General features: G+C 39.4%; 1 protein-coding gene across 3 annotated transcripts in view; it reads left to right on the forward strand.

The window, feature by feature from the left end:
- Mtus2 (microtubule associated scaffold protein 2) overlaps nt 1-20,345 on the forward strand; it is a 380,442-nt gene that overhangs the window by 193,051 nt on the left and 167,046 nt on the right. For all 3 annotated transcript variants that reach the window (XR_007108842.1, XM_047553964.1, XM_047553965.1), the window contains exon 4: nt 1,073-1,234. Coding sequence is in view for 2 of the 3 variants with exons in the window: in XM_047553964.1 (XP_047409920.1) it covers nt 1,073-1,234 (162 nt within the window). In the remaining variant the exon portion in view is untranslated. The remainder of the gene's footprint in view (nt 1-1,072; nt 1,235-20,345) is intronic.

Raw genomic sequence — 20,345 nt, forward strand, 5'->3', positions numbered from 1 at the left:
TCCACAACAATGTTTCATATTTAAATCTGGGCCACACATCCCAGGCTGGATCTTCAGGATTGTAACAAGCTGGCCCATAGAGGAAGACTATTTCTATACTGAATACTAATGCAATTATGTATACATGCCTTCTTTCTTTGAAATAAATGAGGTTGCTGGAAAGATCTGCTTGGAGAGGCCTCAGCTTTTCAGACAAATAACTTCCATGAGTTTCAAAGGGATTCTTGGTCTTATGTTCCCACCTTCTACCTTCATCCCACACCTCCTATTCTAGAGGCAAACTGAGCAGGGATTTGGGGATCTCTAAGCAAACTTCCTGGGCTAGTAGGGCAAGTATATATCGTCACAGGATACACATCTGTGGGTTCATTCAACTGTAGATCAAAAGTATTTGGAAAAAAATCACATCTGTGCTCAACATGGCCAGACTTTTTTCTTATCATTATTCCCTAAACAACACAACATAACAACTATATACCCAGCATTTGCATTTTGCTGCGAATTTTAAACCAGCGAGTGATTCACTTACATACATGAGAGGATATATGTAGATTCTACATAAGTGCCACACCATTTTTCATAAGGAACTTGAGCATCTACAGATTTTGAAATTCTCAAGGGGTCCTAGAACCAACCAGCCACTAATGTCAAGGGACCACTGTACTTCTTATTCTCACCTCTCCTGGGTCACTCACATTGTTTCAAAAAGGGGATGCTCATCCTTCCATGAGTTATCCTGTGAATGCTTATATCCATGTACAATTACACATAAGCAAGGTTTGTGTGTGTGTGTATGTGTAAAATTTCAGAGAAGAGAGGTTGCTCTCAACTTTTGTGGAGCACCCTTTGGTGCAGGGATTTGAGTGACAGATATTTAAGCAGTAGCTAAAGGGAGTTCTTTTCTACGTTTGGTTCCAGAGAAATACTTTTCAAGGCCACTCACTAAGAATGAGGTCAAGTTCTAAAGCAGATGGCAGGCTTAGGATTGGATGGCACGTGCCAAAGGAAAAGGGTCCATCCATTTTTCATGAAGTTATAATTAACACACTGTCTGCCTCCCTGCCTCCCACAGGTTCAACCTTTGGGAATGAAGAACAGCCAGCTCTGAAGGCAGCTCTGCCTTCTAAGGACACACCCAAGGGGGCCAGCAGGGCAGCCCCTCCAGCATCCTCCAGTGTGACAACACCCCGCAGGAGTTTACTTCCAGCACCAAAGTCCACTTCTGCACCTGCTGGTAAGACTTTCTGCCTTGGAGAGGCTCCATGGCAGAGTGCCCTTTCTGCTTTCATAAAAAGTCTTTTGAAAGTCCCTGTGTACATCAGTCATTTGGGTGAGATGAAAGATAAGCCTTAAATGGCATTTAAATTCAATAATAATACAGTTGTTTTCAAGGCGATTTTATATATTCATGTGTTTAAATCCTCCCAACCGCCTCCCACTCTTCTCCCTGTCTAGTGACCCTTTGAATCACACAGCCTTGATTTCAGAAAGCAAGAATAAAGCTATTTTAAGCAGACTGGCATTTGGCTCAGGGAAGCTAGTACTTATGAAATCATTAGAAAGCCTGGGGCACAAGCAAGCTCCAGGTTGCACCGCCAGGATGAGTCCCAAACCCCACGTAGAACTGCTGCCCTCTGCTCGCTCCAGGCTCACACCCCCAAAATTGGGCAGGATTCAGAGATTGGCTTCTACTGCAACAGGGTTGGATCAAGAGCCATGCTGTGCTAGCAACATGGATCTCCATGTCCTGCCTCTCCAGTGCCATGAAGCAAGTGGCTGGACATGGGGAACTTAGTTATGCAAAGATGAGAGAATGGAAGGTCCTTCTGTAGACACCGCCAAGGCCATCCAAGTGTGGCCCCTGTCATGCTTTCTCTTATCTCACACAGTGCATCTGCTCACCAGCAGGGATGTCTGAGCATATTCTCAGCTTTCCATCGTCTGTGCTGTAGGAGGCACAGTATCAGGAAGGAAGAGTGGGTGTGGGACCCTAATCCACTGTAGATGGTTCACTCTGGTATTTTTTCTTCATATTTTTATTCTATGAATATAATCATATATATTAATGTATATACATAGATATACATGTATTTTATGAGCTTTTAAAAATGTGATTGCATTACAGATTGAGTATCCCTGTAATCCAGTATACTTCAAAATCTAAAACATTATGAACACTGATACAATGCCACAAGTGGAAAATTCCCACCTATCTTCATGTGATGGGTTGCAGTCAAAACAAGGGTGAAAAAAAAAAAAAAAGAAAAACTCAGGCACAAAAGAAAAACTCAGGCACACTAACAATGTTGTATAAAATTACCTTCAGGCTATGTGCATAAGGTATGTATTAAACACAAATTAATTTCATATTTAGACTTGAGTCACATTCCCAAGATTTCATTATCTGTATGCATGTATTCCAAAATCTTTAAAAAAAAAAAAGCTAAAATCTAAACATTTCTGGTTCCAAATATTTTGAGTAAGGAATACTCAATCTGTGTACTCATTTTTCTACGTATTGCTTTTCTTACTCAAAGTACATCTTAGAAATACTTTCAAATCAATGATATGGCTATTCATTTCAATGGCTGCATGGTGTGGATATAGCATGATTTATTTAACCATTTCCCCCTAAGTGGGCATTCACTTTATAATGGGTATTTACCATATGAACAGTGCTGCATTAAATAACCCTCAATGGGCAGCATTCTTTCCAAGAGATCAATTCCCAGGCATGAACTCATTTTGTTTAAAGCACCAATAGGTTTCTCTAGATTCTTTGCAAAGAGGCTGCAATGTTTCATGTTTCCACTCATATCTCTACACTGGGAATTGGTGTTTCAGTCAGCTTTTCATCATTGTAACCAAAGAACAACTTAGAGGAGGGAAAGTTTATTTGGGGCTCACAGTTTCAGAGGTCTCAGTCTAAAACCAATTATATTGTTCTGGACCCAAGGTGAGGCAGCACATCATAAAGGAAAAGCCCAGAGAAGGAAGGCTGCTCACCTCATGGCAGCGTCAGGAAGCAGAGAGGGGGGAAGAAGGAAGGGCTGCAGGGAAGATGCACCCTTCCAGGGAACATGCCCAGTGACCCACCTCCTCTAACCACAGCTTACCTGCCTACAGTTACCATACAGTTAGATTAGGTTACAGCTCTCACCATCCAATCATTTATGTATTGTACAAGAGTTAAAGAGGACAACTCATATCTAAACCATAACACTCCACCCCTTGCCTCCCAAAGTTCATATCCATCTCACAATGCAAAATGCTTTTAGTACTTCTCATGAGTCCCATAGCTTCACAGTTCCAGCATTGTCCAAAAGCTCAAGCAAAGTCTCCTCTGAAAGACAAGAAAAACTCTTGGCTGTGAACCCCTGTGAAAATCAAAAACAAGTTACATATGTTCAATGTACAGTGGCACAGAGTAAACATTCCCTTTCCAAAAGGGAGGAATAGGGGCATAGAAAGAAGGAATGGAGCCAAAGCAAGACCTAAACACATTCTTTGTATAGCATCTAGGACACTTGGCTGCAAGGTGTTATTTCCAAAGGACTTTGACAACCCCACCCCTTTGACCTTGTTGGTTGCAGTGCAAAGGGACACTCTTTTAGTTTGACTCTCTCTGCAGTCAGAAGCTTTGCTCAGTAAACAGTCCACAGTTCACATTACTACTGTTTCTTAGTTACTGGGGTCTCCATTCCAGCTTCAGTGTCACCTTCATAACTTCACAAATCACCCTCTCAGGGGCAGCCTGCAAGGACTCCACTTTAATACACCTGATTTCCAAGGCCTTCCTTTCAAATCTTGGTGGAAACTTCCACAATCCCTTAACTTTGGCATCCTGCATTCCTGCAGAACCAGCATCATGTGAATGATGACAAGGTCTGCTGCCAGCTCACACAATGCCTGGGTCATTTGGAATCATGGCTGCAGTTGCTTCTGACTGTGTGGTTTAGCATAATGCACAACTTCCTAGGAGCCCCTATGCAAGCAGGGAAGCCCCACAATATCTTTTCAAAAGAATTTATCCTTCTACATCCTGGAGCCTGAAGTAGGTGTGGTCCTGTAAATTCCTTAGAAAAGTATCCTTGAGGCATCTTTCCTATGGTCTCTGTACAAAGTACTTAGCATCTCTTTAGGAACTGTAATCTCTTTGGCAAACACACTCTTCCTTGAAGGCTTATGTACTTTTCTGGCCAAATTGCATATTTTAAAACCCTTTTAGTTCTATTTCTTGTTCCTATTCTCACATGCAACCTGGCTAAAAGCTGCCAACAATATCCATGCCAGTGAGTGAATCTTGTGCTGCCTTGAAATTTCCTCTACCAGATTAATTAGTCCATCATTTTAAATTCAGACTCACACAAAGTCTCTGAACATAGGAAAAATGTAGTCAATATTTTTGCAAGAATATAACACAAATCATCTTTAATTCAATTCCCAATAGATTTCTCATTTTCTTCTGAAACCTCATGAGCATAGTCTACATTCCTATCAGCATTCTGGCCTTCTTAGCTCCCACAAAAGTCACCCATCAAGCTCCACATACAAAAATCTGCATCTCTAAACTTTTCAAAATTCTTCATACAAACAAATTCCAAACGTTTCTGAGTCACGTGGTCAGGTTAGTCACAGCAAGGACCCTACTCCTCAGGATACCAATTTCTGTTTTAGTCAACTTCTCATCACCATGACAAAAATGCCTTATAAGAACAACTTAGAGGAGGAAAGTTTATCTGGGGCTCTTGGTTTCAGAGGTCTCAGTCCATAGGTGGCCAATTCCATTGCTCAGAGTCCACGGTCAGGCAGCACATCATGGGGGAAGGGCCCAGGCAAGGAAAGCTGCTCATCTCATGGCAGCAAGGAAGCAGAGGGGTCAGGGAAGGAACCACAGGAAAGATGCACCCTTCCAGTGCACACCAGTGACCCCCCTCCTCCAGCCTCACCCTACCTGCCTACAGTTACTACCCAGTTAATCCACTCAAACTGACTGATTAGGTTGTAGTGCTCACAATCCAATCATTTCAGCTCTGAACATTCTATATTAACACAAGAGCTTTTGAGGGACACCTCATATCCAAACCACAACAGTCAGTATTTATCCCTTCCTAAAATTTTCATCCACTTGATGGGAATAAAGTATCATCTCAATATTAGTTTAAAGTGCTATCATTAGGCTACCTGAAAACCCTGCTCTATGCTGCAGTATTACCTCATAATTAGATCTTTTCCCTTTGGAAAGATCTAAGTTGTCTTGTTGAGTTTTGTTCTTTCTTGGGGAAGGTAACCTTCTTAGAGCAGTGACCATGTCTGTTTGATTAAACAGTATCCCCCTTGCCTGCCACAGCGACTGATTCACAGTAGGTGCTTAACATATGATTGAATTAATCAATGGTTAATGGTTGAATGAATCAACAAATGAATGAATGAAGAATGAATGGATGTCACATGTCTTCTCAGTCTTTCAACTCCGGCTTATCAATAGTTTGGCCTTGCTTTAACTGGAAAATAATCAGATGATCCCATCGTGAGTTAAAGTACAGTTGTGGAATCAATCCTATAGACTAACATTTCTCAAATTTTATTGTATTAGTCATCTGTAGAACTTAAAAAAAAAAAAAAAGAAGAAAAGCAGATTATTGGACCCTATCCCCAGAATTTCTCATTCAGTAGGTTCAATGTGGGGTCTGAGAATTTGCATTCAAACAAATTTCCAGGTGATGTTGCTCCTAGGGGTCTGGGGAATCATGCTTTGTGAACTACATTTACAGAAAAACAGACTAGGGATTCAAACAGGCAGGTTGTAGAAAATGAATCTTAACCATGTGAAAGGTTAATCAACTCTACTCATAATAAGAAAGAGTGTGAAGTTAAAACTACAGTGAACTACACAATATTGCACTTAAACACAAAATACAGAAGTTTGGCCACATACTGTATTTGTAAGTCTTCTAGGAAACAGGCATTCTTATACATGTCTGGGGGGAATTTAAAAAGGTACAACTTCTATGAAGGGGAATTTGTCAGCAGCTAACAAAATCATATGCACATTTATTCTTTAGTAGTCCCAATCCTAGGAATCTTTCCCAAAGGTAGATGAGCAAAAATATAGTGCACAAAGTGATTCATGGTAGCACTGGCTGGCGTAACAAAAGACTCAAGTGCCCATGACTGGAGACTGGAGAATAAGTCATGAGACCTCCCCAGGGTGCAGTACTGTACAACTGTTAGGTGGATGGGGAAATAGCTTCATTTACTGCCAGAAAGTGATTTTTCAGGACATAGACTCAGGGGTTAAATGTAAAGTGGAAGAAAGCGTGTGTGGTAGGTTTACCTTTTATCTAACAATTGGGACATTTTATATTGTAGATGCACTTTTACTAAAGAAAAAACAATGTAAAAATAAGTTGCAATCTAAAAAAAATTATTACCCTTAGGAGAAAAGAAGGGCCAGGAGGAGGGAAGAGGAGTAGAGGCTAATCATAATCTTTGATATACCTTGTTTTATAGATTTGACTTTGAAGTCATATAATGTTTTACGCAATTCTACATTAACATTAAATTTTAAAAGATGATATCTAAAACAATCAAAAGTGAAATTAAACAGATGAGAGTAATTGTGTACCCTGTTGGTGACATGACCACACAGAGAACTATCCAAATGACTTTAAAATCCAGTAATTTGATATTCATACCTAGTAGTATATACCCTGAGTTCAGAAAGAATCACAACAAAAATCCTAAACTGTTTTCAGCCATGTATTATTGGTGGTAGCATCAGTATTGTGGTTCTGCATCTGCTGGTATTCTGAATTTCTGTATAGTGGAATAAATATGGTATAGGTATTATGGGATGAGATAAGAAGTCATCTGAAATTTATCTTTTAAAAATTTCTCAGTTCTGTCCATTAGAAAGTTATAAACAATGACCAAACCAAAGGTAGGGAGCACCCTTCATAGGCAAATTGGGATCTCTAAATACATTTCCCACTAATGGGAGACAGGGGTCCTTGAAGAAATGGCTGGTTTCAAGCTTAAGATAGGAAATGTTGTTCTATCTTTATTGGTTCAGTGACCAGAATATAATGCTGATAGGTAGAATGTTCTGGAAACAGAGAAATGAATGAGACATGATTCCTCTCTCCCAAGGTTGCTGGTGGAGAAGCACAAAGAAACAGTTATTTCAAACATTGTAGGTGAGTGTTTTGATGAGCTATTCCTAACGTGTGAAGGGCCTGGTAAGAAATGGCTAAAAGCTTCCTCACTCAGACAACTGGATGGCTGATACTGCCCTTAATTACCAGACTGAAAGCAAAAGGAAGACACATTTAGAGAAACAATGGTAAATGTGATTTTGGATGAGATGAGCTGGAGGTGCTTGGAAAACATCCAGATAACTGTGTCCAGTAAGAACTGGAAGCAAGCAGCCCTCAGCTCTAAGATTTAGATGTGGAAGTTGTAAGCCGTCGTAGTCACTTCTCTGGGAACTGAAGCAGTGGGTCTATGTGAATTTGCCTAGGAAAGCACAAAGGAAGAGCAGATCTGAAAGCAATCACCTTTGGGACCACCCAAATGGGAGAAGCAGGCAGACAGAGCCCTCCTGGAGAAAGAAGAGCTTTCAGAGCACAGAGAGGGGAAGGAGTGGAGGAAATGCAAGCCAGGAACATAAGCTGATCTTTGATGAACTGGAAAGGTGAAGGAAAGAAAATAGGGGGTTGCTTGAAGGGAAAGCATAGATGAAGGAAGTTCTGGGATTTTAGAACATGTGCAACTTAGCCTCTGTGTTTAGAAGAACATGTGCGACTTAGCCTCTGTGTTTAGAAGAACATGTGCAACTTAGCCTCTGTGTTTAGAAGAACATGTGCGACTTAGTCTCTGTGTTTAGAACATGTGCGACTTAGCCTCTGTGTTTAGAGGAGGGAGTAAAGGTGAAGAAAGTAAAGGCAAGCTGGAGCCAGGCCTGTTAGGTATGGAGGAGGGTGGAGAGGAGACTGGGGCCTGCAGCATGGAGTTGGGTCGGGGACTGGTCAAGGAAAGGAGTTGCACTTCTTCTCTTCCACCCCCACTCCCCAAGGCTCCACTTTGGAGATGGATCTGAGGGAGTTTTGACAAAAAGGTTGACCTTGTTTTCTGACCCTGTATCCCCTTCCTCAAGTGCCCAACTTGGGAGGAGCCTCTCCAGCTGGGCTTATCACAGCCACCGCTTTTGAAGAGGACAGGCTCAGAGATTGCAGCAAAGCCAAGTTCGCTCTTCCTTCTAATGATTGCAGTGCATCAATACTTTTAGACTGACTTGCATGTGCTAAAATAAATCCAGTTGTTGCCAGTCTGTCACAAAACTAAAAATGTTTTCCTGTGTTTGCACAGCAAATTGAAATACCTTTCCTTTTCCAACCATATGGTTGTAAAGGAAGTTGGTACTGGAGCCCTGAGACTTGTTAGAGCTCCAGAAATAAGCAGTAATTAAAGCACACGATATAAACTTTTCAGTTTTTATAGGTAGGAGACCAAACATCCTTTCCCAGTGCAGGTCAAGTATGGACTGGAGGCAGGGTGGTAGATGGGCTGTATTCACTGTGAAGCCTGCGGGGAACCAACCCCAGATCGCCAGCACCAACCCCAGCTCCACCCATCCTAGCCTTTGGACCTGGGGCAAACTTTTCATATTTCTCAATCGATTAAAAAAAGTAGGGAATAATAGTACATATTCCATGGAATTCATATTTTGAAAATTAATATAAATGAAAGGACATAAAATGTGGCATATGTTTAATAAGTGCTCTCTGAGTCTTAGTCTGAGATGGTTCATTAGAATGTGAAGAAATTTCAGGGGTTGTGGGTTCTTTCCAGGCAGGAGAAGACCTTGGACAGGCAGAAGGCCTTTATTGAAAACTACTGTGTATTCACTGAAATTGATCTTTGTTTCCCCATTTTGCCCACACTTTGCTCTGACCATGAATAATCTTCCCTTTCCCCCTAAACTAACTTCCTTCCTCAAAAACATTCATTCATAGTGCAGAGTAAACCCATGTTGTGATCCACAATCTAAGCAAGGTCCCAAATCCTTTCAATAAAAATGACCTGCACACTTCCAAAGCTAGGAGGGTAAAAAGTGAAAATCCCCAGAAACTCTTCCTCTTAGTGATAATTGTTGCTGCCTTTTGTCCATAAATCCCTAATACTTACCTATCGCTTAAAAGGTAGCTAAGTTTTCTATATCATGTTCCCTTCATGTTGGGAGTTCTCTGAAAACAAGCAGCATCACAGTGACTTTTTCTTATAGGTCCCCGTTAGGAACATCCCTTACAGGGATGTCTGCAAGTCCCTTATCAGACACTGAATCTGTTGGCACCTTTTTCTTAGATTTCCCAGCCTCCAGAATTGTGAGAAATAAATTTTGTTGTTTATAAATTACCTGGTCTCTGGTATTTTGTTATAGTAGCCCAAATGGGCTAATTACTGGCCCCCTCCTCTCTTCACACAACCCATTCCTCCTCCTTGTTGACCTCTGTCTTTTCTTCAGGTCTTTCTTTAGGGACTTCCCCCTTCATAGGTCTTCTCACCAGTATAATTGTCTAAGGATTTATGTGTCTGATATCTCTCTGCCCCTCATTCTTGCAGTATGCCTCTCTTCCTTATCCCCAAACTCAGCACCAACAGGGTGCTCAGTCAAAGCATCCTCTCAGTAAATACCTGTTGAATGAATGGAAGTTAAAAGGACCCAATTCCTTAGGGCAAGTGGGAGACATGTCCTTTCCCTTTTTGCTAGTACAAGTTCTAACGGACACCTCCAGAACACACCTGCTCTGAGCCTCTTGGGAACGGCTGCAAGGAAATTGGCTTCTCATGTGCCACGGATAGCAAATTAGAAGCCCCTAGGTAGACACAGGAGGCAGCTGCCTCCCTCCGTGAGGATCTTCACTGCTCTAGGAATCCCAGCATCCTCCTTGGGAGTCTGCAGTAAGGGAGTAGAGCATAGCAGAGTTTGTGAATCTTGCCTTAAATCTACTCAGAAATTTGACTTCAATGTCCCCCAAAGTCTCTGCTTTTGATTTCCACAAGGCATGAATCTTTTTCTACATTATTCTGTCATTGACTCAGAGGAGGAGGAACCAGGTCCTGTAGAAAAAGGATTAATAACACACCCAATGCACTATGCAGAGGACCCAATACTAGCCACTGGGTCAGCACCTGCCTGGGGCCCTGTGAATGCTGCAGCAGGTTCACAGTCAGACCCATCAGCTGCAGTCCCGTCAACCTCGCAAGGTGGCCAAGATTCCAGGCTCACTGTGTTGTCCTTTCTCCACATCAGGAGACCAAGATTCACAAGGAGACTTTGTTTTGTTACACAGCTAGGGTTAGGAGAGGAACACACGCTTTGCCCCCCAAAAACAGAGAACATGGAATTATCAGAGTAGGATGTGGGTTGGAAAAGCCAAGCAGAAATCTCATTTGAAAATAACCTCTAGAAATGATTATTTTGGTTTCAGTTTTTATGAGAAAATTTAAATTAACAGACATGATACTGAGGTATTAAAAAAACATTGAGTCTCAGTCTGCTTTTGCTAAACATTGGTTATAGTTCTCAGAGAGTCTCCTGATCTTCTGTAAAGTATTTCAAAAAACTTGCCTGGGTGTGGTGGCATGTGCCTGTAATCCCAATGGTTCAGGAGGCTGAGGCGGGAGGATTGCCAGTTCAAAGCCAGCCTCAGCAACTTACAACTTAGCAAGACCCTGTCTCTAAATAAAATACAAAAAGGGACTGGGGACATGGCTCAATGGTTAAGGGCCCCTGGGTTCAATCCCAAGTACCAAAACAAAACAAGAAAACAACAAAAAGAAAACTTACTTTTACCTAAATTTTTAAAGACTTTCAAACAGCTAAAATATTTTAACTGAGAACATTTTACACACACACACACACACACACACACACACACTAAAAATAAATAAATAAAACAAACTCAAGACAAAGTCTAATCCAACTCTAACATCTAGGACCTCCTTGCATTTCAAGATCATTGTTGAAAGGTAAATTTAATTACAGAATTTTAGTGTTTTACATATTCCATGGGTTTGAAACGCTAATTTAAATCTAGCTTTAGGGTACTTTATTCTATCATCAGGCTAACTAAACAGCAGAATTTAGGCATGCAGATTATAGTTAAACCCCAAATAATTGGATTTCTTGGTCTGAGAAGTATTTCAGGTATTTTAATTACTTAGATAACACAGTTTTGTTGTTTTAACCCTTGTTGGGAACTTTTTTCTTTCTTGCAGTGCAGGGGATGGAAGCCAGGGCTTCATGCATACCAGGCAAGTGCTCTACCACTGAGCTACACCCCCAGTCTCAGAAACATTTCTGACCTGTAATTCTTTGCTTGCTTCCCTTGGTGACTTCAAATTAATGATGGCTAAGCTCCAGTGTCTCAGTGTCATCTGCTCAATGACTGTCATCCACTGTTGGAGATTCAACTTGTACCAGCAACAGGACAGACCCGGGAGTACTGGGCTATTTCCTTTAACCTAGATTTCTAATGTGAGTTTTTTGTAAGTGATTTTCTTTTTTCCTGACTCACTCATTCAGCAAACATCTGCTTGCTTTAAGGCACAGGTGAGTTAGGATAATTAGAACAACCCTTGCCCTTGAGGGACTCACAATAAGGTAAATGGATTGGTAACCTAATAATTAGAGTGAGAGTTAGAGGCCTATAATCTTATTATCAGGATTCCAGTTCATTCTAGACCAGAAATTCACAGTAAGATGGGGTAAGAAAAGAATGACCTGAAAACGTTTAGACTTAATAAGTTTTTTGATGACTTACTTAATCATCTTATTTGTTATTTTTAAATCACTATCTAATTTATTTGTTATTTGCTCACTTTCTGATTTCAGAAAGGATCCAGGGTGGTTTGCAGACAAAGGCACAGAATAACAGGCAAGGGGCTAAGCATACAAGTTAAAAAAGAGAAAAGTGTGATAAAACTAACTTCCGAGTTTCCTGACTACAAGGGCAAAATAAGAAACATAGGAGGAAAGAGCCTATCATTTCATCGAAAAAGAAAAACTTATTTCCTAGCACAAATTTTTAAGATATTTTTTACAATATTAGTTATTGATTTTATTATTCTGCAAGTATTCTTTATTTTTACACAAATGGGGTACAACTTTTCATTTCTATGGTTGTGCACGATGTAGATTCATACCATTCTTGTAATCATACTGCACATAGGGTAATGATGTCTGTCTCAGTCCAATATTTTTATACCCCCTCCTCCCTCTCATTTCCCTCTACGTAATCTAAAGTTCCTCCATTCTTCTCTCACCACCCACCCGTCGAACTCATTCTTGGAATTTTAAAGAATTACATTGAACAACATAACTGACAATGAATTAAGTGTTTCTGATAATAAAATAATAGAAAATAGTTTAAAATTTTGGAACAGAGAGCCCCCTTTAAGCAAGACATGAAACCTGGAAACATTTTTAAAATGACAGATTTAACTTACATAAAAATTTAAAACTTTCTACAAATAAAGTCATCATAGCATTGAAAAGGATGATAAACTGTTAGAAAATGCTGCAATACAATGTTAGCATGCCTACAGATTAAATAACTGAAAATCAATAGGAAAGACAACTGAATTTGAAAAATGGATAAAAGATATGAATGGATACTTCACATAGTAAAAATGAAGTGGTCAATAACTATGAACATGAAAAGATATTCAAATTCAATAATGACTAGGTATCTTTTTCATATTGGATTTTTAAATAGTAAAAAAAATTATTGCATCCAGTGTTGGTAAGAATATGGAGAATGATCATCCTCTAGTACTATCACTGGGAATGTAAATAAATTCAATCGTTTGGAGAGCAGTTTGTCAACATCTTTGAAAATCCAGGTGTGTACAACATGTGATCCAGAATTTCTACTTCTAGGACTGTCTCCTAAAAAATACTTTTAATCAACATGGATATCTATATGGCAACCTTTATACAACATTAATTATAAAACTAAAATTTGGAAGCAATATAAATATCTGTCAATATGGCAATATATAACTAGGTTCAGGAAACATCCCTTAAACAGACATTTATGAAAAGATGTACATAATATATTATTATTAAAGGGAGAAAAGTGAAGAGCATGGTGTTATTTTTTTTAACCTAAAATAAAATAAATCTTTATGTATGCTTTTTTTATTTATAGAAAGAAGTGGAAAATGTCATTTAAGGTGTTCATAGCTATCATTAGTGTTGTGTCAAATAGAAGGAAAGGTGGCTAAGAGAAAGAACTTTCACATTTAAACTGTGTCCTTCTATCTTGACAGAATTTTTCCAAATGTGTTTTTATTTTTGCAACAAAATACATTAAAAAGATCACTGAATAAAAATAGGAAAATAATTTGTTCTGAGAAAAAAAATAATAAAGAATACAGAAAAATGATACAATTCACAAAAATCTAAAAATCCCAGAGTTCAAATAGCCACAAACAGTGTATATTGGCATATTTCCTGCCAGTCTTTTATATATATATATATATATATATATATATATATATATATATATATGAATTTTTTTCTTACTTAATTTTGTCTTACTTAATTTGCTTTATATATAGCTCTTTGTTCTTTTACACTTAACATTATAACCTGAGAATTTTTCAATATCATTATAAGTATGTAAAAATATAATTTGTAATTATAAAAACTATATTGATTAACCATAATTCATAGAATTATTTACCTACACAACTTCAGTATTATCAATGTTTTACTATTCTGGAGCAGTGAGTTACAATACATTTATTTTGCAAAAACATATATTTTGGTACATCATCAAGACTACCCCCAGGCTTGATGACTTTCCTATAAGAGTTCATAGGACTCAGAAGTTCTTGTCTTTTTTATTATGACAGTAAAAGGATCTATAGTAGCATCAGCATAGGGGAAAAGTTCATGGGGCAAGATTCAAATGAAAGCAGGTGCAAGTTTCCAAAGTCCCTCATAATGGTCTGCACAGATGTGCTTCATTTCTTCAACAATGACATGTGACAGCATGAATAGAGTTTTTCCATTAAGAGAAATTCATCTAAGCCTGGTTATACAGGTTTTTGTTATCGATTAGTCACACAGACACGCAGAACCTATTCTGTGTATGAACTATATAGGCAAACTGCTACAGCATTGGCTCAAGCTTCCTCAGTCAGAATATTCTAAGATCTCAGCTCCTGGGAGCAGGCCTTATTGGGAACATGCTGGGTTTGAAAAATACAGTCCTGCTGACTTATCTCTTACCCACAAACATAATGATGCGCAAGTTTCCTGTACATCCCTAGGCTAAATTTCTAAACGTGGAAATACCAAGTTACATTGAAGTGAGGCTTTATGAATCAAAATGCCATTGGTAAAAATAAAAAAAAATAATAAATATTTTTGCCATGGCTATTTCTTATAGCACAAGTCAAATCAGTGATACAATATTAAATAATAGTTGTATGAAAAAAATTATTATGGAAGTGAAACTAATATATTCTAGGAGTATCCCTCTTATGAAATCTGACTTACAAGCAAGAGATGAGAGAACTCTTAGAAGTAAATGGTCAACATGTGAATACAACTGTCCTTCTAAAGTGATAATTTTCTCACTTCTCACTTCAAATTAGTCTTCAGTATGATATTCTGTTGATAACTGAAAGGATGTTATGAAATGCATAAAATAACATTATTTTAAGTTATTTTCTTTTTTAAATTTATTTACTGTAGATTCTCTATGTACCTTGCAATATGCTGAAGGGTTTATATATTCTACCTCATTTGATCCTAGAGGAAACTGGGGGTTAGAGAAATTAAGTAACTTCCCCAGAGTCATGCAACTTCTCTATGGCAGAATAGAAATCAATCTACATCTGTCTGAAACCTACAGACCTAACCTCTGTGCTATGCTGCTTTGCTATTCTTAGATGGAGGCCAGTTGATTACATTTTATTGAAATAGCCATGATTAATAAATACATCTTAGATATTTAGTTCTGCTTACTAGTTATGTCACAAATGACTTCCCAGAGTACCTGCAACAATTCCATGATTCTTCAATACCCCTTTCTCCCACAGTTTTCAGATGCAGGATGAGAGCTAATGCATTGTGTTATACATTTTTGCAGGTATAAATATGATCTACACTTTTTTTTTTTTTTTGGTTGGGGGTAGTTATTGGGGATTGAACCCAGAAGCACTTTGCCACTGAGTTAAGCCCCCATCCTTTTTTATTTTTTATTCTGAGACAGGATATCTCTAGGTTGCTTAGAGCCTCATTAAGTTCCTGAGGCTGACTTTTAACTTGTCATCCTCCTGCCTCAGCCTCCTGAGTCATTGGAATTGTAGGTGTGCACCACTGTACCCAGTTTGACCCACTCTCATGATGTCTTCTTATAAGTTAATGATTGTTGTCTCATTGGTGTCAACATGATGCCAGTGGGAGGTGTTGTGAGTGTAGTGCTGATGACAAAATATGTACCTACACACACAAAGTGTCCTGTCCATGGCTGTGGAAATGAGAGGTTCACAAGCATTTCAGAGGAGCCTGTCTTTCAATGATTCTTTTCTCAAAATCCTCATGAGAAATTTCCATTGTTCATATGTCAAATATAAAATCACTGCAGTGCATTGATACATACAGTTGTACACAAATAGTTGGGCTTTTAGCCCTTGACTCCTCTAACTGATTTGTACAATTATAGCAAATAAGAAAATATTTTCAGTTGAAAATATTGATCTGGAGATAGATTACTTCCTAGTGAATATATCATCTGATTCTGTTATGTTGGCATGATGTAGCATAGAAAATAGAACTCCTTTATTCAGTCTAGGTATGGAAGGACTTCCTATGGTCATATAGAAAATGAACAGCTGGTATCTTATTATTTGGATTCCTCCTACCTAATGTAAAAAAGAAATCTCTAGCAATCATGAGGCTGCTAATCTATGGACTACAGAAACTCTACTTGTATCGTAAAAATTAATTTTTCTTCTTTAAAGACAGGTTGTTATCTCCAAGTTAAATTCTGCAAATTTAGGTATTTCAGGGCACACTATAATTTTCAAAGCCTATGTAACTTGTCAACATCACCAAGCTGTGCTTCTGGAACATTTTGATGTACACATGTGCCAGACATAACTGCCTGTACAAGTTCTCCCCACGCTCCTCCAGTCTGTTCACAAATGACCTCCCCTATCTGGGTACACCTTTAATGAAGAAATTGAGGAAGAGTTTGCTGGAAAGAAAATATTCATCTTTAGAAAAAGGGCAAGTTAAAGGGTCACTTGACTGCCGTTGGGTTCTTGGTTGGAGGAGATAAGGAGGTTGTTCTTACTGTTGCATATAATCTGTGTTGCTTTAACATACATAGCTCCAAGAAAAGGTTATTTTCTGATAATGAAAGAATAATGGCACCTTACCACATGGAAGTTCCTGTTGACTCAGAAGTTTTCAGAAGCATCCCAGGAGTGGGACCAGGAAGAGGAAAGTTCAAAGCAATTAGGTTGCCCTGGGCTCTTAGTGAGATGGTGTTATTGCTTGGTGTTGACTGGTCTCCCTGAGGCCGGTTCTGAATTGCTATCATGGCTTGGACTTATTTGTCATTGCAAGGCCAACAGGGAAACTACTGATTGGTTTGGGGATAGAGGAGATTGAAGGAAAGCAAAGGTGTTTAAAAAAGAATCTTTGTAGGAGAAAAATGAAGGCAATCAATATGAGACCCATTCCTTTGCATGAGGTTACAGAGATGCGAAGATGAGATGGGGATGATGTATGTGGTGTCTGGTGAGCGGAGCTGCCCACTTCATCATTAAGAGAGCATCTGAGTGGACGTGCTAGACGGCCTGTTTGCTGTTCTGTCCGGCCAGTGGAAGGAAGGCCAAGAAGCATTGTGAGTCAGAAACCAAAGACCCTCAGGCTTCTCAGGGAGTGAGGACAGCTGCATGTTTGGATTTGTCCATTCATTCATTCATTCAACAAATATGTGCTGAACACCTTCTTTGAGTTGAGCACCATGCTAGATACCTGCCTGGGAGGAAGTCAATGCATGAGATGGAGACAGTCCTTGTCCCTTTGGAACTGATGGCATCACAGGAACGAGAAACATAAACTCGTGCTTACACACCTGATTATTTTATTGAAGTCATGCTAAGTGCTGTGAAAGGAAAATGAGCATACAATGAGATCTGAGGAGTGTGCACAGGCCCACAGGCAGAAACCTCAAGTTTCGATTGAGGCTTCCAGACTTGATGGTGGGGAATAGCATTCTATGCATGTAAATGTCAAGAATTCCCTCTTTGTAAAGTTAGAGACTTCCAAACTTTCCCCTTAAAACCTTGGACTAGACCCACTAACAATTAAATACACGTTAATTTGCGCATAGGTACTCTCCCGTTCTTCTTCCAACTCTTATGAAGGAGCATGAAAGCTATGAAATGGTCAAAAGACAGAGAGCAGGAAAAATAATTACATGGAAATTTCACAGCAGCTTCATCAGTCTCTAATTTTACTGGTAAGTCCTGTAAAATTCAATGAGACAGTTTGATTATTTTAGGGCACTTAAATTTAAAACCCTAATAACTTCATTCTCTATTGCCAGTTTAGTGGTCCAGCAGGCTACTTAACTGTCATAATTGAAATGCCACAGAATGATTCAAGTAAGAGAAATGGCTATGCCTTTCCAATACTTTTATTGAGACACCAGCCAGAATAATGTTTTGTATCATTTGAGAAGCACATAGGACATACCCGTAGTTCCAGAGGAAGATCGTTTAGTTCTGTGACTCACCTTGATATTAAGCACCTTCAGGCTGATGTGTGAGACCTTTTATTTTGTAGAGGCTCTTCAAAAGTAGGGCAGTAAGATCCTAATTCTTATCTAAGAGGTTATACATTATTTTATCTGAAAGGTTACACACCTGGTATTTGGCCCGCTCTGCCTGTTAACCTGAGGAGCTGTGGGAGCCAGTCCAGCAGTAATTAATGCAAATAGTCCTTTGGAGCTGTTTTCCATTGTGATTTCTGACACTTGTATGTTTCAGAAATCTGCCTGCTGTGCTGTAAATGCATTGTTATGGAAATTACCACCACGGTGCTGGCCCAATCTCTGAGTATGATGAAATTGCAACTTTAAATTACATGTTACTGTCTTAAAACTTTGCATTTTTCAGACTTATATGTTCTTCTATCTATATTACATTGACGAAATACCGAGTATTGACAGTAGTATTTGAAATATTTGGAGGTAGAGGAAAACATGCTAGTATTATAAAAAGGAGACAAATGCTGGTAACCCATCTTATAAGAGAACTTGGAAAGAATAGTGAACGTATTCCCTAAGTATTACATTGCCTTTGCATCTGTCACCTTTAATTCATACATCAGTCATCAGCCATCAGTAGGACTAAGGCCCACTTTGGGCCCCACACTTTGCTAATCAATCATCCAACCAACCTAGCTGATATGAATAGAAAGTCCTCAAATTCAGCCTCTGAACATCTGGTGGAGGTCTTTTATCTTTGTAAATGAACATCTGGTCCTGTTACTTCTCTGCTCAGGACCCTTTGGTGCCTCCCCATGCCTTCATGTACAAAGCCAAACCCTGAACTATGCTGCCTCTCACCCACCACCTGCCTTCTCTCCTGCCATGGCACCTCCTTGCACCTGCAGTTCCCTCAATAAGCCAAGTTATGGCATGACTTTGTGCCTTCCTTGCTCTCACTGATCCCTCTGTCCCTTAGGTCTTTCTCCTGTTCTGTTCCCAACCACTACCCAACCCTCTGATGCTCATTCAAGATGGTCACATAATGGTTGCATAGCCATGATCATTCCTTGGCCATCCTGAGCATGATCTCTACAGTTTATAATGCTAATGTGCTAGACTCTGCTTTAAGGACTTCTGCCTTACCCTCTTCTTAAATGTAATAGTAACACCATTTTCAGAGATGAGGAAATTGTGTCTTTCCCAGTGTCAGAGTAACTGACTGTTGTGGTATAGATGTGAGTTGTCCCCCAAACGCTCATGTGAGACAATGCAAGAAGACTTATAGGAGAAATGATTGGGTTATGAGAGCCTTAACCCAATTAGTGAATTAATCACCTAATGGGATTAATTGAGTTATAACTGAAGGCAGATGGGGTGTGGCTGGAGGAGGCGGGTCATGCGGGCCTGGCTTTAGGGTATATATATGTATTTGGCAAATGGAGATCTCTGCTTCCTTTCTTTTCTTTCTTTCTTTTTTTTTTTTTTTTTTGCGGTACTGGGGATCGAACTCAGGGCCTTGTGCTTGTGAAGCAAGTACTCTACCAGCTGAGCTATCTCCCCAGCCCTCTGCTTCCTAATCATTGTGTGAGCTGCTTCCCTCCACCACACTCTTCCACTGTGTTTTTCTGCCTCACCTTGAGCCACAAGGAATGGAGCCTGCTGTCCCTGGATTGAGACCTCTGAAACTGTGAGCCCCCAAATAAGATTTTCCTTATCTATTGTTGTTCTGGTCAAGTCCTTTAGTTACAACCGCAAAAATGTTGACTAAAACTCTGACCCAAGCTTGTTGTGGTGAGGTCTTTTTCCACAGCCCCTTCTCTTCATTTATCTATTGAAATATCTGCTGACAAATAAGAAATTGGCCATGACTTATGACTGCTGAATATGATACTGATGTTAGAATCCAGAATATATAATATCAAGAAAATGTGGATTAGAATTTCTCTTCAAAAGAAAGCCACCTTTTTGGGGGCTGTGTGAAGTGCTGAATGTGGAAGACAACACTTTAGATGATGTAATTAGAATTACTCTTACATATAATAAAGAAACGTAATTTGCCTGGAGCCATGTGTTGCAGCATTACTCTATGGTCCAACACAAAGCCTGAACTCCATGCTGAACTTCAGAAGATAGCACATGACCCCAGAGGCAGGACCCTGAAATACAGGGTCCTCTGACCTAGAAGAACTCTAGTTGGAACAGTCAGCATATCAGGGAAGATGTGCAGCACAAGTAAGCATGGAGTGCCTAAGTACTCTGTGTGCAACTGAAAGTAAGGTAACAACATCATTCTGGGTATCTGAGCTGAGATAGTAGGATAAAGAGCCTTAAACAGGCCAAACTGGCAGTTCCTTGATGAGCAGCTGTAATAATAATAATGGCCAGCATTTATTAAGAACTTTCTATGCCCATCATCTCCTTTTTTTTTTTTTTTAGATGTTGATAGACCTTTAATATATTCCCTTATTTATATGTGGTGCTAAGGATTGAACCCAGTGCCTCGCACATGCTAGGCAAGTGCTCAACTACTGAGCCACA

Source organism: Sciurus carolinensis, chromosome 5 (genome assembly GCF_902686445.1).
Source record: "Sciurus carolinensis chromosome 5, mSciCar1.2, whole genome shotgun sequence".
NCBI classification, from domain to species: domain Eukaryota; kingdom Metazoa; phylum Chordata; class Mammalia; order Rodentia; family Sciuridae; genus Sciurus; species Sciurus carolinensis.